This window comes from Chenopodium album, chromosome 14 (genome assembly GCF_948465745.1).
Source record: "Chenopodium album chromosome 14, dcCheAlbu1.1, whole genome shotgun sequence".
Classification (NCBI taxonomy): Eukaryota; Viridiplantae; Streptophyta; class Magnoliopsida; order Caryophyllales; family Amaranthaceae; genus Chenopodium; species Chenopodium album.
Window position 1 is genome coordinate 20,482,031 of NC_137847.1, and position 25,572 is coordinate 20,507,602.

A 25,572-nucleotide genomic window follows, 5' to 3' on the forward strand; every position below is an offset into this window, starting at 1 on the left:
TACTCCGATGCTTCCTGTTCCTTGAGAGGAACTTCTCTTCTCTGATGAAGCTTCTGCTCTGAAGCTTCTGTTCCCTGAGGGGAACCTTCTCTTCTCAAGTCTTTATTTCTAAAGCACCAGTTCCTGCAAAGGAACTCTTCTTTATGGATAGCTCTGCTTCTGACCTTCTTGTTCCTCATGGTATCTTTACAAGACACTTAATTCTCCTGGTCTTTGCAACTGAGTACACACTTAAACAATCAAGCACTTATTAGTTTATAAGTAAGTGAGGTTGTGTCATCATCAAAATCATTAAGTCCAACACTTCTCCTCTTTCATTGTTTTTTCTAAAAAGAAAAAGAAAAGAAAATCGAAAAAAAGGAAAAAAAAAGAAGGGTAAAAGCGGTAATACACCGTAGATTTCAAATAGTAACACAACTTCTGATTTTTAAAAGGATAGAGATAAGTGAGAGTGTGTTCTATCACAAACTTTTAAAAAAATCGAGAGTACAATAATTATTATACATCCATTATAAAAATAGTCTAAAGTGATCAAAAGTTACCCTTAAAATGAATAAAAGTTACCCATGAAATGAATAAAATTTACCCAATACAAATAAAAATTATCTACGCTTTATTAGTAAAGAACCACATTTTAAATGACTAAAAATCAATTATTAGTGATTAAATGTAATTAAATTACCTTTATAAAACTTTTTTTGTTGTCTATTTATATAAAAATTGTATTATCTTTAAAATTACTATAAAAAAGATAAAAAGTTACCCTAAAATTAGCTTAAAAGTTATCCCTTATACTGCTCGATGTACATTAATATTAGTGTAAAGTGGGTGTATACAAAAGTTTTTCGTGTTCTATTCACCTAATTTTTACTTATCTGAACTGATCTGAACTTATCTGAACTTATTATCCCTTATTAGAACTTATTTTAGTTATAAATTAAACTTGGGTAGCCCTGATTAACCCTTATCACAACTTATCTGAACTTATCTAATATACATATATATATAAAGGGGAGTTTTTCCCCGAGTTTTTAGAGAGCCAAGTAAGATTTAATTTTTTCAGCGCGCCACGTAAGATAATAAATTTTAGTGGTAGCCAATTAATACGAGATTATTAATTTCTTTTAGAATTAAATAATTTAAATGACACGTAGGCAAAATTGGCGAATGAGATTTCTTAATTTAAATTAATTAAATATAAAATATTATCTTTTGATATTAAGAATTTTATCAAAATATATAACAAATTTTAGCACAAATATATATATATATATATAAAATTATTTTAAAAAATTCAAACAACCTATGTATCGCACGGGCTTCATCTAATTTTTTCTAAATTTATCTTATCTGATCTTATTAACCATTAATTTTAAGGTGAATAGAATAGCCCTAAAACTAAACAAGGCTCCGTACTACTTTTCCCGTTTTCCGCCAAGACTCTGCCAGCAAACATCTTTGAAAACCCCAATAGATCGACTCTCAGTCTCCATCTCTCCGATTTTCCATGGGTCTCCCGCCGTTGTGTCCCTAACTTCGGACATCATATCTCTTCTTCTTGTTCTATAATCATGAACTTCAAACTTCTCTCTCTTCCAAGAAACAGTCTCCACACTCTTCTCCGCTCAGGTAATTTTTCATAATTCCGCGCAATGAAGTGTGAATTCTTATTAGTTTGTGTTTTGTGTGCAATAATTGTGAAGACTTTTGAATGGCATGTTGCAGATGTTGCTTGGCCGCAACGGAGGTATTTGGGTACGGCTGCGACTGCGACTGCGGCTGCGGCTCAAGAAATACCCAATAAGCGCAGTACTGGGAAAAGGATCCCTGCAGATGAAAGAAAAGCAATGGTGGAAGCATATGTCAACAAGTAAGCCGAACGTATTATGCTCCTTTTTTCTCGCTGTTATTTTGATTGATCATTTCACTTTTATTGCCTCTTTAATTTGTTTTATGGGTGTGATTCAGCAATGGGTGTTTTATAATGCTTGTATTTGTAAACCATTTAATTGTCGTTCTATTTTTTAAGATATTTTTGTAAAGCTATTGAAGAGTGTTTTGTTAGGTTGTTGTGATGGGGTTATTTGTAGTAATTGCTTGGTGATCGAGATGGTTAATTTTGAAGTTCGGTGTTATTGGATTAAATTACATTCACAAAGTGGAAAGAATCATCATTGATAAAATTTCAGCTTTGGACTGTATAGAATTGATAAGATGTCTTGGTTCTGTACTTGTTTGTTTGGTAGCCTAACATGTAATTATCAGTTTCCCGATAGTTAAGAAGAGTAGAAGACCGTGACAATTAATCGTATCAGTTTGATTCTTTGATTATAATGGTCATAACCCTATTAGGAGATTCATCAGTCAACTAGGTATGAGATGTGGATGTAGTGCGCTAGTTGGGTTGTGTATAATATCATTGCTGGAGGATAGTTGAAGTTCAAAAAGCACGATTCTTCATTATTAGAAACTTGAAAATCTATTAGGATGTTTGTGCTAGTAATGGATAGTAAATTACTCCAGAGTGGAGTTTAAAAGGATGATCCTCCACTCCTTGTTACTCTAATTCTTATACTCCAAACATTACTGAAGGAGAAGAAGATGCCAACAGAAGGTCTGTAATTGGGTCAATAGGTTGGCTTGAAAAAATACAAAATAATGCTTTTCTTCAAGTGGAGTGATTGGTCCATAGCAGAATCCCTGTCAGGCCTAGTGCTTTTATCTGGTATCTCTAGAAGTCTTAGATGGGTTGTTGTTGTTGTTGTTGTTTTTTTTTTTTTTTTTTTTTTTTTTTTTTTTTTTTTTTTTATCGGTCTCAGGCTTTTCTGTAAGACAACATTAATCTTGGTAGCAATTTTTATTTTTTATTATTATTTTTTAATTTTATAGATAGAAACTATGATGGGATGGCAGTTTCTTGATAAAAGGAAAAACGGTGACTCTTGTTTGTGTGAATAATCCTTATTCTTTGTGACAGTGGGCATGATTTTCATTGTTTAAAAGACTTGTTGTTTTGTACCCCACAGCACTGCTATAGGGAAACAAAGCAATGAAAGACAATGAATCTCATATGCTTGGGCTGAATGGCTTCTTATCGCCCCCAATGTCTGTCTCTTGTTCCTTTATTTTTTATTTTTATTTTTTTATATTAGGAAAACAGGCATTTTAAAGATTGAAGTTACCTATCATAAATTGAATTTAAAGTTGATTTGTTGAAGGGTGAATTTTAAGTTAAGTTGTTCAATGGTGAGTATTCTTCCATTAAGGCTTTTGTCATCCTCTTTATTATTAAGAGCTAGTAAGATGCTTCAGTTAAAATAGTATACTTTTCTCCAAATGTTATGGCTAACATGGTTTTCTACAAGCAACTCAAGATTAGTAGTAATTTTTGTCTGAATTAGTCCTCTAACTCAAATAGTATCAACTCCTTCAATCTTTCTCCTTGTTTATGTCAAGCTTTATTATGATATGTTCTTGAATAGCGTACTCTATTCAGTATATTAATGTGTTTCAGCTCTAAGCATTTGAAAGCACACTTCATATTGAGATAGTAAAGTCCTTAGAAGTAAACACAAAAGTATCTAGAATTATAGTGAACTTCAATACACACGGATTAACTTTGACTTATGGGGCGTTTGGTATGGGTAATCAGAAAGAGGAAAGAGAATGGACAAAAATTGAAATTGTTACTTATGATGCCATTTTTATCGTAACCTTTACCCTCTCATTTTCCTCAAACTCCTTCACTTTATTTCCCTACCCCCATGGTATTTCAATTCCCTTTCTTTATGCCACTAATGCACCACCATAACATTAACACAATCACCACCTTCACACTTTCACTAGTGTCGCCTGTAATCGCTAACATTACACACTCGCAAAATTGCCCTTAGCCACCCCAAACCACCCTCATTTAAAACCATACCCACCATTTAAAACACTCCAACCCATCATGCACTCTTTAGAAAACTACAATCCCTTAAAACCATGCCCTACCCACCAAAAATCCACTCCTACCCACCCTAGAAAAACTTTATAGCCTTGAAAAACCTCATGTACAAAGATTAAAAAAGAAAAATCAAGAGTATACTTTGGATGATTAATTATAGTTTTAAATAGTAAAATTCGACTATGAAAACTTCTAATCTAAGAATTTATGTTCAAATTTGACCTTTAATACCTTAGTTATAACCATGGTTGTGGTAATAACTAAAGAGAAGGGGTGGTGGAACGATAGTTGGGAGGAGGGTCAGGTGCAGCACAACCACAAGGAGCCAAGGAGGGAGGATTTTGATTGTTTAGGTAATTAATTTGGCCAAGTTTGACAATTGACAAAAGAACAGACATAACGAGAAATTAAAAATCTTAACACAGAAAGGGCGTGGCTATTATTGTGCCATTTTGTAACAAGAATTCGCAAAACAACTCCCGTTATAGATTATTAAATGGATAAGTTCTACTATTTCACATCATGTTTTGGAAAAAGCTAACTACAATGAGTTGTTGGTAGAGGTAGTTTTTGGAGGTAAACATATTGTTTCTTTATTTTTACAATCCAAACACCCACATTAAATACCAATTTTCTAAAGCTGTTTTAATATGGTTTTGCTCAGTCTTATGAACTTCACAAATCTAGGGTGCTAATTAGATACAAATGGACCTAACTTCAGGATTTTAACAAATGGGCAAATACTAAATCAAATTAGGAAACCTAGGTAAGGTGAATAAGCGTATCATCTACTCATAAATTTTATCACAAAACTTTGAACTTTTTAATCTCAAATACACCCACAAAAATATAAAAACATTCCCTAAGGCTGTATATATTGGCACTAAATTATAGAATAAACTATCAAATAAGTCTGAGTAAGATAGTAAATAAACACTTAATAAATAGGACTCTTAAGAGTCTTAAAGATAATGAGATACTACTCCTTCGTTGTAGAATAGTTGACACGCTTCCTTATTCTAGTATGTATTAAGAAAATTATACGTGGGGACAATAAATTGAGTCGTTTAATGTAAAATAAAGTTAGTGGATTTAATTTAATTTATATTATTAAAAAGGAGACATGTGGGGGGAGAAAAGCTAGTGGGCCTGGAACAATATGGTAAAAATTTGATAATAGTGGTTCCTCGCCATTTATGGTAGTTTGTTAATTATTCTAGAATGACCAAAAAGAAGGAAGTGTGTCGCTTATTTCGAAACGAAGGGACTTTTATTTTTCTACACGTAAAATTTCCATCGTAAGGTACTAGTAAAACTGCGTGGGGCTCCTAATAAAATATTAAGGGCAATTTGTTTCGTTAAACTAAATTGGATTGAAAAAAAAAATCTCATACTAGGGAGGAATGGATCTAAATTCCGTACTAATTTAAAGTTATTTGGTTTATATGTTAAAGTAAGTGTTACATTTCATTATTGAAATGGAATGTGAATCTTAGGGGTTCAGGTGGGTATGAGATTCAAGTGGGATAGGACAGAGTTAGAACCTTCTCGGTATGAGGTTCCATACCTAAAAAGCCTAACCAAACAATAAAATGAAGGAAAAATACACTTTAATAATCCCAACTAAGGTTTATTATCTAATAATCTCAATTATGGGGTCACTTTGCCAACCTATTGAAAGGGTAAACTTTTAAAAATAATAAATAAAAAAATGTGTCAACATGTAATTGCTCCAAAATAAAAATAAATTTAAAAGAAAAAAAAAAACCCAAAACCCATTCTCAGCCACCTCATAGTTGGGATATTAGATAATAAATCTTAGTTGGGATTATTAGAAGTAAATCGCCAATAGTTGGAATTATTAAAGTGTATCTAACCCATTCCAAAAGATTATACCAAACGGCTCTTAAAATGATATGACTTATGAGGATTAAGCTTGATAACTTCCTTGCACGCCAAGTGTCATTTACTACCTAACTCATGTATCAAAATAGCCGTCTTACCAATACATCTTCCCTCTTTTTTTCCTTTTTCATTTTTTTTTTGCATTTAATACATCTAACCTAAAACAACCACAAATAGGCAATTCATAAATGGTTGACTGTGAGGGTTGACTCTTGCTACTCAAATACACATCAAACTCCCCTTCTTTGAAATTGATTCGTCAACGAATCATGCTAGAATCTTTAACATAAAATACTCCCAAACTTCATCAACTTCCTTCATTGTGTCTGTGTAATTCATGAAACTAGATGAATCCTCAATGACGAACAAAGGTCGATTCTTCAACTTCAAATGTTGCCCCGATCTTGTCTTTCATAGGAATCAAGTTTACGTGGCATGGTTAATTTTCAAATTAGTAGTAATTAACTTGAAATGTTGCTCCCTTTCTTTAGAATGTTCATCATTGTAAACCTTATTCGTTAATAAGGCAAGATGACCACTCGAGGGTTTATTATCATACATCCAACTATCATCACCACTCTTGGGATAACACTCGATATTGTAGTTGGGCGATTAAGCATCTCATTTACTCTCATAAGTTTTATCACAAAACTGTAAACTTTATTAATCTTAACCTCACACACACAAACAAGATAAGATTCTAAGACCATTTATATAGGCAATATAAATTATAGAATAATCTAGAAAATCTAGAAAAGAGATCTAGGTTAGATAGAAAATAAACACCTAATTGGACTAGGACTCTTCACAATAATAAATTACTACTTCCTCCTTTTTTTTTATTTATTATTTATTATTTTTAGTTGACACGTTTTGACTTTAACCTTATTCACATATTGTCCTTTGATTGTATTTTGTGATTTATACGTAATGAAATATATAGTAATGTGGAATCTTATTACATTCGTCACGTTATATATTTTCAAAATTGCAACTTCTTATAATTTTAGCTTTTTGGTAATTAAAGATGGTATGACTTGTTCTGCACGTAAAATCCGCTCTTTAAGGGACTAGTAAAAGTGTAAAACTGTATTGGATTTTTGATAAAATATTAAAATGGTATGACTTATTGTAATGGAACTAAGATTAAGCCCGGTATAAATTCCTTGCATGCAAGCCGTCATTTACCACCCAACTACCCCCGTATCAAAATAGCTGTCTAACCAATATTCCAATAAAACAACCCAAAACTACCACATATAGACAAATCGTAAATGGTGTTGACGTTGAGGGTTGACCTATGCTACTCAAATAAATACACATCAAATTTTGAGAACTTCTTCTAGGAATAACATCAAATTACAAATACCAAATACTGTACTATAACAAATTGCTACTATAATATGCTAACAATTACATTTGCTAACAAACTCCTATTCATACATGTTACTCACTTATAAAAACTATAGCTGAACTAACATAACAATTTAACAAATTTGAAATTAGCTGCTAGTTGACTGTATACTAATCCTAAAGGATAGTTGTCATCTATAAACTTTATGATCAATATGAATTCAAATTTATCTGACTGTTTTGGTACATATTATGTCGTATAGTGATTATTCTGTGTTAATCCTGCATTTCCCATATGATGTTTTTTTTCTTATATGTGGAATTATACCTTAAGACTTGAGAGTAGTTGGCATGCTAGTCATGGAGTTAAATTTTTAGATCACTTTTGTTGCAGATACAGGGTGATGAATTCCGGAAAATTCCCAACAACCAAAAATGTTACTAATCAAATTGGCGGCTCTCACTATAAAACTAAGGTTATTATTCAGGAGTTGGAATACAAATCCAAGTTACCTACTGCGGCCCGTGCTGCTGATAAATTAACTATACTGCAAAAAGCTCAACCGAATCAGATTTCTGAAGTTAAAGCTATTGTTGACTGTAAACTGTCTGGCAAGGACAAGAGGAATACTGTTGTGGATGACAGTACTTCAGCAGAATGTTATTTGAGCTATGAAAGTGATAAAATCAGTGACCAGAAGATGATTGATATGTCAACTTTGAACAAGAACCATGAGATAACAGCAGAATATGAATCTGGTAGTGAGAAAAAGGCTGACTTGAAACTTTGGGGAGAGCATGGCAGGGCATCTGCAGATATGGACACGAGTGAAAATAGTAGAATTCTGGAAAGCTGCATAGTGCCTGGTATATCAACTGTAATGGAGAGCACCTTGGCAAGTGTGACTCTAATTGCCACGTCAACGGTATGATCAAGTTGTGCTCTGAAATCCTCTTTGAATTATACACACCCCTAAAGTGCGTGTTGTAAGCACTCATTTAGCTATTACCCCCATTTTTACTTTTACTTTTTTATTTTATAATTGTAGATATCTCAAAATGGTTAGGGATGGGTTGATTATTTTGTTCATTCATAAATCAAACTAGATGAAAGTTCGTGCAATGCACGGATATTTAATTCATAAATCTCAAAAAAAAAAAAAATCCGTATATTTCTTTGTTAGACTCTAAAGGTTTTTTTTTTGTAGTTATTTGATTCATTTTACTATTTAACAATTTTAAACTAAAATAAAATAAAATAAAAATTGCTATTGCTTATTCAAAAAGTCTTAAGTTTTAATTTTATTTTAAGGAAAAATACACTTTAATAATCCCAATTTTGCCCAATTTACTGTGAATAATCCCAACTTTCGATTATTCTGCAATAATCCTAACTTTCACCTGCGTTTTCATTTTTCGGTTCCAATTACCGGTAACCTGGAGGAAGGGTTAATTTTTTTGTAAAAAAATATAATTGCCACATGTCACTCGTTTATTGGTTCAAAATTTTTAAAAAAATTTTAAAAAGAAAGATGAAAAAAAAAATTAAAGACTAAGCTGTCCATGGCCACCGCCATTGGCCACGCCCTCCCTTAGGCCAACCTATTTTTGAACCAGAAATTCGAATTTTGCCGGCCACCACTGATTTCCGACCGCTCTTATCTCCCATTGTACCTTGTAAACCAACCCCACCCCAACCTAGCCCCGACCGATTTCGAAGGTGGGTGAAGGGTTAGGGTTGGTTTTTGGGTTGGGGAAAGGGAGGAGGGGCCGGTATCAGTGGTCTGGGAAGGGAGGGAACGCCGATTTCGGCGGCGTAGGAAGGGAGGGGGTCCATTTAGGGGGCTGTGCTGGGGAGGGTAATGGTATCTAGGCGGCGTTGTGAGGGGCAATGGTGGTTTTTTTAAGGTGGCGTAGGGTTGGGGGCCAATTTTCGATGTAAGCGGTGGTTCCGTGGCGAAAATTGGTGGGGGGGCTGGGAGAGGGGTGGCTTGTGGGTAGGCCCGGGGAGAAGGGCCACCACGTGGTTTGGATTTTTTAATTTTTTTTCTTTTTTTTTTTTTAACTTTTTTATTTTTTGGATCAAACACGTGTTGACACGTATTAGGTTACCTAGAATCAATGGTTGTTGACTGGTTTGGGATTGAAGAAAGAAAACGTAGGTGAAAGTTGAGATTATTGCAGAAATAATCAAAAGTTGGGATTATTTAAAGTAAATTGAATAAAGTTGGGATTATTAAAGTATATTTTTCCTTTATTTTAATGTAATTTATGATGCAATCTTATTCGTTAGGGTTAATTATGCGTAAATTTTATTAAAAATAAATTTAATTTTAAATATGTTATGTCATCTGTAAAATCATCTTTTATGTAAAAATATATATATATATATATATATATATATTTTTTTTTTTTTGTGTGTTTAAATAATTTAAATCCTAAAACATTATTCGTTGTTTTTTATATTTAAAATTAAATTATTAAATCTCATTCCTTAATTTTTCTTACGTTGTGATTGTATTTTTTTTTATTCTAAAATAAAATACAAATATTGGTTAACATAAGCCATAATCTTACGATAAAAAAATATAATAATTATATCAATTATTAATTATAAAGATTAGTTTTATAAATATGTTTTTTAGGATTAATTTTGTTCAAGTTAATATTTTAAAAATTATAATCCTACACGGTACTTTTTCTAAATCATAATCTTATGTGGTGCTCTAATTTTTTTATAAAAATCAAAATCCTACGTGGCGTTCTAAAATCTTGAGAAAAAACTAATATATATATATTAGATTGTATGATTAGTAGTGTATATTTTAAATCTACAATTGTAAATATGTGGAGTGTCATTAGTCAGTAAAATACCAGATATTTATTTGAGGTAGTAAGCTTTGGAGTGCTGATGTGAATGGGTCCATTTTAATCGAGTAGAATTTTGAGCTTATAAGTAAGTTCAGCCTTTTTGAGTCACCAAAGTATTCGGGATCCCATGACCCCACCAAATAGTGAGTTAATGTGAAAGTAGGATAAATGTAAGGTATGAATTCTTATACCTATGCTTCTGAAATGTGTGGCCTGATTGTAATTCAGCGGCTAAATATTACATCAGTGCATTATTTTAAGATAGAAACCTCGCCCTGTACCATCACATGATGTTCTTGTGGCATAATGAATTTTGCTATCCATTGTTTTTTGAAGCATTTAATTTGCAATTCTGAAATCAATAGTTTATATTATTATTTCAATGTGTTTCTTTTGCTAAAGTGATAGCTGATCTAAACATAGCTTCTCTGTTATGGTAGAAATAGATGAATAAGTGTGATGTATCAAGGGTGTAGGTAGAATACATTCTACGTTGAGTACTTGTAGATTTGGCTGACATCAAGGCGAGATAAGTGCATCAGATTATAGTGTCCCACCAACAATTGCATATTAGTGTTTTGCGGACCACTCATCTCTATTTTACTTCAGACTATTAAATTCTCTTGATCCTGCATCACCTTATAGGTTTTGAATTGTATTTTCTGTTGGTCCGGTCTGTTTCTGAAAGTATCATTATGATCCTTTTTAAAACTCAACATTGACATGGTTTGCACCTGTCATAGCCTAAAATCACGTCTTTGGAATCACTTTCATTGGCAATGCAGGTATTTTGCACCTATGATGGCCTCCTTTTACCATCTGTGGTAAGATAAAATAATCTTTATAATGCGGTGGTGATGTGATCAATATTTAACATTCTACTTTTACCAGTATATGATATGATATGATATATAGAATTAATAAAAAACAAGTGGTGTATTGAGCCAATAGTTTGATGTGAATTAGCAATAGTTGAGTACTTGAGTACGAAGTAGAAGAATTGTTCTGTTGTCTGTTATTTGTATTAGACCTGAAGATTTTATAGTTTCTTGAATCTCACCGCAGGGGTGAAGGTGGGGGATGGGTTGAGAATTCTGGATCATATGTAATTTTTTTTATATCTTTTATATTTATGTGTCAACTTGGTCTATTATGACATACCTCATCGGATGTTTATTTTTAATAGCTTCTCTATTCAGGATGATTCTGAATCACCTGCAAAATCGGATCACTCTTCTGAAGTTTCTGGCATGTTTAAAAACACAAAGTCTGTGGAAGTAGATGAGACTTCTGGTCAAGCCTTTGAATCTAATGAACTCACAAGGTATGTATGTCATTGTTATAGTTACCTAATACTAATTTTATAGTAAAGGCAGTCATGATCCTGTATAATATACTTCTTTCGTTTCTATTTGATAGTAACACTTTACCTTTTCATGTTTGCCAATGTAGAACTTTTAGCATTAAAATATCTAATTATGTATGTAAAAAGTATAGAAAGTTTTCATTTTGAAAAAACGTGCCGAGACGAATCTCTCAAGACCTCATATGATTGTATATTTCCTTATATACTTCCTCTGTTTTCTTTTAAATGCAACACTTTGACATTTTTTTGCTATCTATATACTCCACTTTGACTAGCCTTGATGATTTATAATTAAGGAAAAATTTAGAAATGTTATGTGAGATCTTGTTAGATTCGCCTCGGTTTATACTTTGTTATATCAAATTTTTATAATTTTTACATATTAGTAATAAAAGATAATAATGATTGAAATAACCCATTGGCAAGTGTGTTATGAGAAGTGTTGCGTTTAAAAGAAAACAGAGGAACTATAAATTACAAACAATGGTTAAAGTGAATTTTATGAATATTGATAAAATTTAAAGTGCTAAGACTGCGAACATCATTAGAAACAGAAAGAAGCAAACTTAGGGTAGCGGGAAAGCTTATTTTTTTTAATTTTTATGAATGCTGGAAAAGTGGAGACATTAAGTGTTAAGTTAAATACAAGTTGGAAATCTGGGCCTCATGTCCTTAAACTATATATATGTTTATCAGATGACATATGCCTGTCTGTTTACCCTTCTGCTGCTTTTTTCATGTTCAGTACCTGATCCAATATACCTGATCCAATCTAAGCAGTACCATAAACAAGATAATCCTATTTTGATCCAATTCGAAATTGGTAGCCATTGCAAAAACTAATTTGGCTAGTATTGATTTGAATATAGAAAGATAGTTACCAATTAATTTGAGTATGACTTCAACCATAGTTGACCATAACAGACTCAATATGAATTGAAACTTCCATTGGCTTTAACCAGAATTTGATAGTGAGTAAGATCGTTTTAACAAGGACCAAGGATGAGTATTTTTTTTCTTTTCAAATTGATATAAGGTGTTATGAAAGATTGCTATGATAATTCAGTTAGTTAGAAATATATTACCATGCATTTTTCCTTTCTCTAAACTAAAAGACTATACCTTTGCTTCAGTATTTCCTTATGCAAACTCTTCCAATTTGGGATTTGACTCACCTGCCGATAATACATCTATACTAACCCCTGCAGGTGCAAGGTGACATGTGTTGGGGAAATCTCAACTTCGATTGACAGTAAGAAGCAAGTTAGTAACCCTGATAGTGCTTATGTTGAGAAATTGGTGAGAAATGAAGAAAATAAAACTGGTGAAGTCGAGAAGACTCTGGATTGTCAAGTGAGAGTTGGTAGGACTGTGACTGTAGATGACTACCAAGTTTCAGCTGAAGATGACTCCAGCGACCAGAAGGAGGTGGATAACTATAATTGTCAAAGGATGATAAATAACCCAATTCTAATGAAGGGTAAAGAAGTAGCCGTTGAAGATATTTGTGGAAGTGAGGAAATGACAGCTAGTAGTGCAAAAGCCACAGCAACTGTAAGTTTTACTAATAGTTTCTTATATCCTCATGCCTTATGAGTTCCACACGCTCCTAGACTATATGTATTGAAGCTTGGCAATGATTTATCTTTTATTGCCGTTTTTATAAGAAACAAAATCACAAATTGGATGGATACATTTATTATTTTTTAGTTGAGTTCATTCTATGTTCCAAAATTCTTATTCTGATCATGGTCTAAATTTACAGTATTATGTGCATTCCTTTCTCAAATTTAGTCTTATGCTTTTATTTGGTTTTACTTATATCCCATATCTAGGGCAAGGAAGAAATATTATGTCCTAAGTCTGCAACTCTATGTGAAGTAGGATTTATTGGAGAACTACTGGTTCTGTTATCCTTGCTAGAGTTGTTAAAAGCTGACCTGACCCGAAAATTTTACCCGAACTCGATCATGACCTGATTGTTTGAACCAGGTAAATTGGTGAGTATGGTGACCCGAGCCCGATATGACCTGACCTACGATCACTTAAAACCAACCCGAGACTCAAGTTAACCTTAGGATTCATGACCCGAACCCGAACATGACCCGACTTGAGATGACCTGACCCAAACATAACTCGTCATTTATTAACTTGAACCAAACCCGACCCAAAACCGAGATTGACCCAAACCCGTTTTGACCCGTTGAAACCCGAAATCAACTTGACCTGTTACTAACCACACCTGGATTTAATTTGACCGGTTACTAATCCGACTCTGATTCAACCCGACCTAAACCAGATTTAACCCGACCCGAATAGTAATGCAATTAACTCCGGTTCGGGTCAAACACTCAAATTGACAAATCTACCTTGAACATTGCTTACGCATAAATTCCTTAAATCTACTTTCCCACACAATACACATCTTAACTCTTATCTAATATAGCTAGTAGTCTAGTTTAGCACATTAATGCTTTAAATGTTTCCCTTAATGAAGCTAGTTGGTTGAGAAGTATTGTAATCCGAATCATGAAGCTAATAATAAAGAATGGAGTATTTAATTGGCACAACAAGATTAATGTCAACACCTTATATTTGATTTATTAATGTTGTCATATTTTAACTATGTACCGCCAGTCTATCCAAACTCATATTTGAACTTATATGAAATTATTTATCCTAAAATAAGTGAAAAAATGTAGTTTAAACTTATATTCGAATATGAACTTACGTGAAATTATTTCTCTTACCATAAATGAAGAAATTGATAATAATTAAACGTGAATGTCAATACAAGAACTATTAACAGACCTACCCGAAAAATGTACCCAAACCCAATATGACCCGACTTGAAATCAACCCGAGACCCAAATTAACTCAATATTTGAGACCTCAATTCAAACATGACCTGACTTTATTATAACCCGCAAATTATTAACTTGAACCGAACCCGACTCGAACTCGAGAATGACCCTAACTCATTTTAACCTGTTAAAACCCGAATTAAACCCGACCTATTCTTCACCCGACCCGAATGTAACCCAACCTGTTATTGACCCTACCAAATCCGATAAGATGTATGACCCGACGTGCTCGACCCAAGAAGGACTCAATCCGAACCCGACCCTTATAGGTTATGACATTAACCCGAGTTGACTTGACCCGAATTGACCTGACCCACACTAACCCGACCCAAACCTGACCCGTTTACCCGAGTTGATAGCTCTGATCCTTGCTTAGTTCATGTTCATTGTTTGAAATTTATTTATGTCCTATTAATTTAGTAATTACTATGGTTGGGTGTGGTGGGAACATTGTACTTGTAAATCTTGATAGCTCATGACTTGTTCTGTCTCCTTTTTTTTTAATTTTTTTTTGGGGTTTCCCTTTCAAATAGTAGTTTTGATGATTGCAAATTAATTTAAAATGTGGCTTTCATGTAGAAAAATCCATAACTTTTCTTATTAAATCTCTGCCATGCTATTTTGGTAGTTATTCACTTATACTATCTTGCTCTGTTTTCAGGAGGATTCTGAAATTTTTGTAATGCCAAGTCATCGTATTGAAGCTCCTAAAACATCACAAAATGCGACAATAGGTAATCTAGACGAGGCATCTGTGCCAGCTTCAAAATGTGATAAACTCCCAAGGTAAGCTCATGCAATTTATAGTTTTTTTTGTTGTTAGTCCTGGAAGTGAATATAGGCCGTTGCATTATGTACAGGTCATTCCGTAGAAAGCTCAGTAAAATATGATCTTTCACATTTGTTACGGACTGTTATGTGTTACATCGTTGCCGCATTAGCTGTTTCTATCTATTTCTAAAACATTTACGCTATATTTGGATAACAATAGTAGAGGGAAAGGGAGGGGAAAGATAAATAGAGAAGGGAAAGGGAGGGGAGGGGAAGGAGAAGGAGACCTTTCATTTTCCTTCCAAATCTCTCTAACAATGGAGGGATTTGATTTATTAAAAGTAGAAGAAAAATGGATCCTTTCAATTCCCTCCCCTTCCTTCCTTGCATTAGATATCCAAACAAGGGAGGATGCATCCCTCCATTTCTCTTCTCTTCTTTTCCCTCCATTTCTCTCTATCCAAACATAGCGTTATGGGCATTTATACCATTGAAATTATATGCAATAAAAATTAAACTTATTGTTTGGTGACTTTACAGTTTGTTTGGGTAATTTTAAGGGAGGGAAAAGAAAGGGAGGGAGGTGAAGGGGAGGGAAGGGAAGGGGAAGGAAGAATGATGAGTTTTTCTTCTAAATCTCTCCATTGTTGGATGGATCAATTTCTTTGAATTTAATTCCTCCATTTTTCTCCCCTCCATTTCCTTCAATCCAGGCACACTCTAAGAGGCTTTTGGATGATGGTATCAGTTTTTTGAGGATACATTGGTTTGGTTATTTCTTATTCTGTTTACTTTTGTGCTTATATAGTGAACTGGCTGAACCCCTTCAGCTTGATTCAGTCGTCCAATGTCTTACTTTGATGCTTTCAGTGCTGCCAAATTTTATTTAGTAAGACAGCTTGTTGATAGGGTACTGAATATGCTTGTCATAATTGTTCCAGTGCTTATTTTTTTTTTTCTTTTCTTCCTTTACTATTTTTTTTTTTCAAAAATTTCCTTTATATTTTCCTCCGAGCGTGTAGGTAGTGCAGTTATCTGTAAGTCCTTTTACTAAATTGTTGATATCCATATGGCCTCTTGTAGCCATTTTAACATTATTTCAAAGGTAAACTTTTGCAATAGTATATACAAAAGGGCCAAAATCTTTACTTGGAGATATTTGTCTATTATGCTGTAACTGTGGTGGGATAAATGTATAGTACTTTGCATGTTAATTCTTTCCACGTGATCAGTAGATGGTGAGACTCTGAGGTGTTTTGGATATTTGGTGTGGAATTTGCCCCATTAGTCTGCAATGTCTTAAAACTTTCTGATTCAAAAGTTTGTGGGTAAATTGCTGTAATTTAGTGATGGGTTGGGAAAATGCCAGAAGTTTATGGAGTTTGATTTATAGTGGTTTTTGGCCATTTGGGCTGTTTGTATAATATCTGTGCCCATAGGTTAGAACTTGACAAGTTTTATTGGCCTAAGTTTTTCATGTGTGTAATTCTAAATTTGTTCAGGTGTATGAAGGGGATAGTTTATCTATCTGTCTTGTACATTAATTCAAAGATGCAATTTTAATTTTTTCCCTACAACGAAATAATTATCATTTAAACATATACTTGTCTTGTATAATTTTTTATTTTCTCATTCCCTTCTCATCAGACTAAGGAACTGAAAATACTGCCTCTTTCCATCCATTTCTTTAATTTTAACCCTTTCATTTTTGTTTTTTCTCATTATGGCATTTTATACACAATGAAGAATGCTGTCCTTCCCTCCCCCCATCTATCATTTTTTTTTTGGAGGGAGGGAGGGTTGGGGGGGGGGGGGGGGGGGGGGAGGATTAGCACTAAATATCACACTTTAAGTCATTACGGCTCTTGCCCAATATGATAGGTTTGCTAGACTGCTAGTGTAAAAGAGAACTTTGTTGATGGCCTCTGTTTATAAGCCTAAAATTTTTCTTGCTCCCAAAGGTATTTTGTTTGATTTTCTTTTTAAGATTGCAAGATTGGTTAATATTGAGGGAGTAAGAAGAAAGTTTGCAATTTCGTTGAGGAATGTCCAGAAGTGATTCAGGAGGTAGGGCATGTTCTAATCTTTTGGAAATACTTTTCTCCCCTTTAATAACAATTTGCCCAAATCACCCAATTAGGATTTGATTAGGCACTGAAATACCATTTAGACCATGCTCTCCTCAACATATTAAGGTAAGTTTGAGCAACAGGTTATTTTTAAAACATTAAAATTTATTTTCTTTATATTTTTATTTTTTTTGAAGAATGTTAATGTAAAACCCATTTAGCTTGTTGGACCTTTTCGTATATTTTAAAAAAAAAAAAAAATACCACAAGATTCTTAAGCATTAAATAGGAAATTAATTAATACCATCTAATGAGCTCTTTTTACACCTTCTGCCCCTTTCACGATTGAGTTGGGTCAAGGGAATTGGTTAGCAACTCAGTGGCTGTGATGATGGGAGCTAAGTGATTTCATCTAAAAAGTGATATAAATCGAAGGAGAGGGAGTGAGGGGATGAGAGAGTTAGGGTTGTTTTGGGTTCTCATGGCCATGTGTGACTACAGTGTTGGCTAATGTTGTGGATGTTTCTTGTGTTATCAGTTGGCTGTCATTATGGTAGCGTGCGGTAAGTTCGAGATGAGGATCAATTAAGAAATATTGTGCAGTGGTGGTTATATTTTCTTTTAACAGAGGAAGGAGAAGCCAAGATAGAGTCGTAACAATTTCAAACGGTCCAATTTACTTTCTGATTTTCATACATGAAGTTTGACCTTTTGGATCATAGCCCTGCTCGATAAAGCTAGTAAAGACTTTAGTCGAGCTTGCTGGTTGAATTCCACCACATTTTAACTGAGTTTTTCTCAAGAAACTTATTAGATTTATTGACATATCATTACTCCTTTAGGCCATAACTATATATTGTTAATTGAGCCCTTTCTGTTTTTTGTTTACATAGGAAACTTATGCTGCAACTTTTCTTTATATTGGAAATCTGAGACTGCACAAATTCTTATAAGCTGCCAAAAAAATACTACCTCTGTTTTTCATTAGTTGTGTCTTATTCCTTTTTGGGAAATTTCTTTGTAGTTGACACGTTTCTATTTTGGGCTACTTTTTATAATTAAATGTCAATTTTGCCTTCCTTTCTTTTACCTCTTTCCATGACAGACCCACTCTATCTCTCTCCTCTCTTCTCCATAACCCACTATCTCAGTAGTTTCTCTCTTCACATGAGTCAAATCCTCTGCGAAGGGTGACCCATTTTAGAGTCTCTCCTCCCTCACAGCCACCACCATAGGCGGAACATTTTAGTCTCTCTCCCTCACCGCCACCTCCATGGGTAAATGGCACCGTCGCCGCACGAGCTGTATGAGTTCCAATTTTTCAGCCACCGCCACAAGTCTTTGCCGCCAGTCGCCGAGTTCTTTCTCTTCCATTGCCACCTCACTTCTCTCCTCTTACCCACTACTTGTATAAGTCGGTGCATTTAGTGAGGATATGATGGAATTAGACATCAATTCACTGAATCTAAGAGATGAAAGTTGATGTCGACGTCGCTGGAGAAACCTCCATTAAAGAGATAAAATTAAGATTTTTTTTAATTTTAATTTTATTTATTTAGTTATTTTTTTTTAAATCTAACCATTATGAGGGTTGTTTATTGTTTCGGAAAAAAAAAAAACTGAAGATGATGGGTTAAGTTTGCTGCAAATTACTGGTGATGGTTGATTGGTGGGGTTAAGTGATGGTGGTGGTGGTGGGCTTTGTGATTGGTCGGTAAGTTTTCTAGTTTTCCAGATCTGGATGGAAGATATGGGTAGGCTCTAGCAAGTTAGAATAGTTAGTGGTGGGTGGGTTATAACTTTGCAGGGGTAGTTTTGTATTTTCTCTTTCCTTCTCATCTCTGCTTAATTTGTGTGCCAAAATCAAACGTGTCAACTAATAAGAAACGGGGGAAATATACCTAGAACAAACATGTGACGCCAGTACCAACCTCAGTCCTCTGTTCCCTCTCCTCCACCTTCACCCCCTTTTCTCTCTCCATGTATGGGTAGGAAGGTTGATTTGCTAGGAAAGAGAGGGAGAATTATGGTGTTGTGCTGAGTGATGTTGAGGAGGAGGAAGAATGAAAAGGGATAGTATGTGTAAAATCTGAAGAAGGTTTGGTCCCAAAGGATGGATCTAGATTGACATATGTATAATAGTGTTATGTAGCGACTGTTTTACATACTACCATTGGAGCTGCTTATTCATGGAGTTGAGCCAATACTTTTGAACTAAAACACCAAAATCATCAATTTATGTAGGATTTTTAGCTGGATTTTGTTGCAAAGACATCCATTTGTTTGATTTTCAGTTGGGTTGTTGCCAACATGAGGTGGGTTAAATTTAGCTAAAAGTAGAGTAGTGATGCTAGAACATTGCAATAATTGATGAGCAAATAAGAAATTGAATATGCGCTTAAGTTGCTTAGTAGAAGAGTTGAAGTTGAGGGAGGATCGGAGGGTGAGAAAAAGGAAAGGCATCGTAGTGGATAAAGTGATGATGCATGTAAGGCAAAAGAAAAGATTTTGTGGTCTATGGTTGAGGAGGACAAGTAAAGATTTATAGTGGGCCCTTTAGAGATTTGTCAAATGTGCAGTAGGAGACAACTAGAAGTCAAGAATAGTACTGCATGACATTTAACTAGTAGTAAGGAATGGAATTTAGTTATGTTTTATTTTTTACTCGCACGTTTCTCCTCTCCTTTTTATCCCCTTACCACTCTTTTAAAACTCTCTTAAATTTATTTGTTTGCTCTTTTGTTTCTCACTTTACACTTTTTTTTTTTTTTTCTAATCGATTTATCTTGTTATGCTCATGTTCCTTTTCAGACAATTCCTTATGATAATACATGTTAGTTGACGTCAAATCATTTTGGGACTAAAATTTTGTGGGAAATTTGATTTTTGAATTTGCTTGTTAATTTTTTTTTTTTTAATGGTAAACAATTTTGGCTTTGTTGTGGTATTTTTATTGGTATTTATAACTTTTAGCTTAATAGTTAATAGTTATGATATTTTGAATAGTTATGATTTTCTTATTGATAGTTGTCGTTTGTAGGTATATATAATCATGGTTTTTGATTTTATAGTGACAGTTAATTATTATGACTTTCTAGTTGTACATGGTATTTGTATATTTACTTTATATGGTTGTGAGTTCAGGATTGTTACTTACTATTTTTTCTTTTTTTAGTTATGGTTTTGGTTTTGGATTATTGGTTATGAATTTATGATCTTGTGTTAATAGTTATGGAACTTGGGTGAATAATTTTAATTTTCGAGTTAATAAATAAGGATTTCTGATTAATAAATAAGGATTTTGGATTAATAGTTATGGTTTTCGGGTTAATAGTTACTGTTTTTTATTTATAATTATGGGCTTTGGGTAAATGGTTATACTTCCCCCATTTCAAATTAGATGAAATGTCCAAAATTCAATCGGAAATTTCTTTAATTATACTATTGTAACTAAACCTTGAATTTTAATTAGGAAAAATGGAAATAAATAATTTCACCTTTCAGTGGTCTTCCCAAAACAATCCCACGTATTGGTTTTTTCAAAACAATCCCACCTTTGCCCACAATCTTCATCTAACGATCCATTACCTGCCGGTGACCGATTTTTGTAAGTTATTTGCCTCGTGTTGCTATTTCATCGGTCTATTTCATTTTTAAAAAATTAAAAAAAAAAAAAAAAACCAACGACCAATCAGTCAACCCTACCCCCACCCCTTCGCTGCCAAGGGCTGAACAGCCACCCCCTTTTCTGGCAACAACGCACCTTCTTCCCCCTTCACGCCCCAGGCACCCACTCAACACACCTACATCAACTCACGCACCCAACCAACAACAGCAACATCTTCGCACCAATGCTCACACCCCTCGCCGCCCCGGTCTGAATGACCACCCTTTCCCCTCGCCATCCTACCCCACCTTCCTCGTTAAGAAAGGGAGTCCCGCAAGATCAATTCCAAATTTTAATCAATATTTAAAGGTATTATTCTCTAGCAATTCCTTATTTTGCTTTAAATTTTTCGTAGTATTTATATTTTCGGTGTGCTTGGGGGGGGGGGTGTTCAGGGTGGCTAGGGATTTTTCGGGGTGTTTTGTGGGGTTTTCGGGGTGAGATGGGGTTTTCCGCTTGGTTATGAGCTGGGACTGGGGCTAGGGCTAGGGCTAGGGCTGGGCCTGAGGGGTTCCGCAGTGGCAGGAGGATGGGCTGGGGTTGCACCTCTAGGTGCCGTGGAGGGTGGCAGCAGCAACAGGTTAGGTCTGGTGCTACTTCAGGTGGCAAGGGTTTTTGTGGGTGGTGGTTTGGTGGTTGCCATGGAAGGGGGATGAGAGTTAATTTAAAAATAAAAAGAATCATTTAAACTTGTTTAACAGGTAGCAGGTGAAATGGAACTTTAAAAAGATCCATGTAGGGTGGGATTGTTTTGGAAAAATTGAGAGGTGGGATTGTTTTGGGAAGACCCACCAAAGGTGAGATTATTTATTTACATTTTTCCTTTTAATTAAGTCACATTAAAATAAATTTAACAAGATCTCATATGATTATGGTTTTTGTTTTTTAATCTATAAATCATAAATGCTAGTCAAAGCAATGTTTGTAATAGTGTAAGTTAAAAGTTGTCATACAATTTAGAACGGAGGAAGTATGTTTTAGATTAATGAATCTAGTTTTGGGTTTTTAATTATGATTTTCAATTAATAAATTATAAGTATAGTTTTGGATTAAAAGTATGATATTTGTACATGTATGTCATTTTCTTCTTTTGGTTTATGTTTTTGGTTAATAATTTTGGTTTTTTTTTTTTTAATTTTTTAATTTTGTTATTTATTACCATTTTCGGACTAATGATAGTTATGATCTTGGATTATTGTTTTTGGGTCAATAGTTATGGTATTAAAGTTGATATTATGGTTTTGAACTAATGTTTGAGCAAGCCCAGGTTCATATTATGGTTTTGAACTAATGTTTGAGCAAGCCCAGGTTCATCTCCTAGATAAACTTGGGATGTTTATCTAGGGCTATTAATGTCATTTCCAGTTGTTAGTGAAGGGTATCATGGTAATTTAACGGTAACAAAGAATATTGGGATTAGACCCAGCAATAGATGTCGTTAGGTTGGAAGCGTTAACAATAGTTAATTGATGTTACCAGCCTCCGCGAAATCAGTAAAAGCTGCCTAATGCATTTCCATTGTTACACCATTGATTAATATCTTTTGGACTTCAATCTCCTGGGTTAAATTGTTTCATTCATCGTTTGTTTGGTGTTGAAATCGAGTTTTGCTTTTCGACCCCATTGAATTAATTGAATCAGGTTTTGCTTTTCAACCCCATTCGGGTTTTTCTTTTCAACCCCATTGAATTAATCACCTCCGAACTTCCAATCTCTTGGGTTTTGCTTTTTTGTGTTCGTCGTTGCTTGTTTGGTGCTAGCATAGCCTTGAATTTGGACATTGTGGGTGGATGGGTTGAAGTTGGACTCTTCAAAGGTAAGTGTTTCAGCTCATATTTACTGATTACAATATGAGTTTTTGACATTGCTGTGGATATAGATATAGCCTTGAATTAGGCATTGTCTAACTTTGTATTACTGTATTTGCTCAATTGGGTTGAATATAAGATTAGATTTTGCAATTGGGTCGACTATAAGATTAGATTTTGTAATTGGTTTTGAATTACGAAATTAAATTTTGTAACTTTGACATTGTGGTGGATATAGCCTTGAATATGGGAATTGTCGAACTGTGTATATATGCTCATTGCTCAATGGGGTTGAATATAAGATTAAATTTTGTAATTGGTTTTGAATTAAATTAAATTTTGTAACTGGGTTTAAGTCCTGATGGTACTAACGAATGTTTGTTTGCTCTGTCAAGTTCCTTTAGATGCCAGTTGGACAGTTGGCAGAGAAAATAGTTTTTTACTCTAATTTCATACATTCCAATGCCTTTTATTTACAATAATGTCACTTGATAAACATGGGAAGTTTATCTAGGAGATAAACTTGGATTTTCCCCTAATGTTATTGGGGTACTATATACATTTCTAGGGTCAATAGCCATCAAGCATGTGTGACATTAACACGACATAAAGCATGTGTGACATTAACACGACATCAGCTGCTTGACCAAGACCTGCTAAAAAGACCGACGTATGCTGCAAATTTATGAATTTGATTGGGACTAATCTAGTTTGAGATAACAACGTAATAGAACTCGTCCTTTGGGATGTGATAGTCTTCTATCCTGCCAACAAAAGCTAATATATTGTTCTCCAAATATTAGTATCTCATTGGGAGCCTTATAATTAGTTGCTGCTCGATTTTTGGTATTTTCTCTGTAATATTGTTTTTCTACTGTGCTGTATCTTTCTGGATGGCCTATTATACAATGAGTTATGTTCGTTGAGATTTGACATAATAATGGCTGAAAATTTTGTTTTTCTAGGGTAACTACCACAAAGAAGCATGATGAAGTCGATGAATCGCAGCAGTCATTATGGGGCAGCCTGAAGATCTTCACAAGCAATGTTATTAGCAGGTGGCGAAAAACATGAATTATGTTCTTGATAGAGAGAATGACAAGATTGTATAGAGAGAGCTAACATGTGTCAGGAACAGTGTACTTGTGATGCGTCTATTATGATTTGTTTAAAGATTGTCACGGATGATAAATCTGTAGAGGCGGAAGTGCACTTACTGGTTTTATTGCACGAGTCAAGTTGGAAAGAGAACCAGACAAACCGTTCCATAATCATCATCTTTTTGAAAGAGCAATTCTTTTTAGCAGGAACAAATGGATCACTTGTTAGTGATTTTGGATTATAGGTCAAACAAGTTAGGAGGGTAATTGTTGTAAAGACTTATTTTAAATTTTAGTTCATTTATTGATCCTAGAATTCAAGATTGGTGATTTAAGTCATCATTTTCAAACGTGCGAGGCGCAATAAATTTTCCCCCAGCCCAACCCCTTAGCCTTTTTGATTTTTTATTCCTTTTTTTTTTTTTTTTTTTTTTTTTGACATGTGCTTAATGATATCTAAAAGAAATTATTACAAGACATTAAGCTGTAATTTGTCATAGTAGCTAGGATATGTGCATTATCCACCTTGATCATCTGGACTTTATGGATACTATACCTTTTAAAGGACCACAAATGTGATCCAATGTCCATTGTAAACGGAAATCTATAACTTGTCTTTCCTAGGCATTCCATCGCTAGTGACTATAAAAATTGTAATCGCCTACACTAATTGTTGGGCTGCCCATTGCAGTCCTTTAATACAAGTATTCATCTCTGCATGTAAAGTTGTGATAGCTAAGACACGTATGCACGTCCCAAGTTCCATAAGTACAATTGACTGAAACAAAAGCACAACATCCCATCCCAAATCTACGTGTGTGCCTGTGTGGTTATTCCACAAGTCGTCAATTAGGATAATTGTAGGGAAGAGAAATCTAGTAACACAAACAACCTGCGCAAACCTTAGAAAATGATCCGGACATTGTTTGGGTGGATGCAAACACCTCAAAGTATTCGATAACTTTTCAGTAATGAGTCATGTTTGCATTACCTTTTCTGAAATAATAGTAGGTGTGGTAGAGTTTTAAACAGAAGAAATTCTAAACACCCTAGTATTCCTTGTAAGCCACAAACCCATATGTTGATTCCATACAAGAATCCGTTAACGAAGCTCACGTACACTCCATCTGTAGCGTAATGTAAAGAGAGAATAAAGAGTCAAAGCTTAAACCTAATTAATACATATCCACTGATCAGATTATTTAATAAGTTGAATTATGGATCTTGTGATTATCTCTTTGTAAACACAAATTTTGAGTCTGGGAAATAGTCAAAATAAATGCAACAAATATAATTTTTATTAATATAACAAATTTGAGTACAATCTCTAATGTAATCCACTGATTCGATCTCAACGCTACGTCGTTAGATGACTCGATTTGTTGTAGTCGAAACTGGAATTCCTTGATAGAGGGCCAAAAAGGCTTGATCTCAATCAAGGTTGGTCTTCTAGAATGGAACGGCACGTCCGATGCTTGTTGTTCTTTTTCTAGTTCTTGAGATTGGTTTTTAGAGAAGTTTAGAGATGGTTTTTGAGTAGAGAGGTTTTTCTGTAGAGAGATTTTTCTCTGGATTTTTCATGCGTATGAAATGAGGGAGCAGAGTTCTATTTATAGAGTTCTCCTAAGCTAGGGTTTCAAGATGACCGCTAAATGGGCCTCATATCCATTTCCACTTCCTTTCATAAATGACCCATTTAAATTAAATCAAATCCATTTTGTTGGACTTTATTATTAATTAAATGAGTTTAACTAAAATAAATAATACGGGCCAAAGTAACCCAGATTAAATATTTAGTCAATATACCCGAGTCAACAATTTGACTTTGACCCAAACAATAAGTAACGAT

The 25,572-nt window shown here is 34.2% G+C and overlaps 1 protein-coding gene across 1 annotated transcript; it reads left to right on the forward strand.

Annotated features, from left to right (window-relative positions):
* The first annotated feature begins 1,414 nt into the window (after positions 1-1,414).
* On the forward strand, positions 1,415-24,065 carry LOC145579075 (uncharacterized). The gene is made up of 7 exons (XM_081636351.1): positions 1,415-1,629; positions 1,726-1,870; positions 7,602-8,133; positions 11,278-11,402; positions 12,653-12,998; positions 14,970-15,094; positions 23,589-24,065. The coding sequence occupies exons 1-7, from the start codon at positions 1,572-1,574 to the stop codon at positions 23,695-23,697; spliced, it is 1,440 nt and encodes a 479-aa protein (XP_081492477.1). The 5' UTR covers positions 1,415-1,571; the 3' UTR covers positions 23,698-24,065.
* The last annotated feature ends 1,507 nt before the right edge of the window (positions 24,066-25,572 follow it).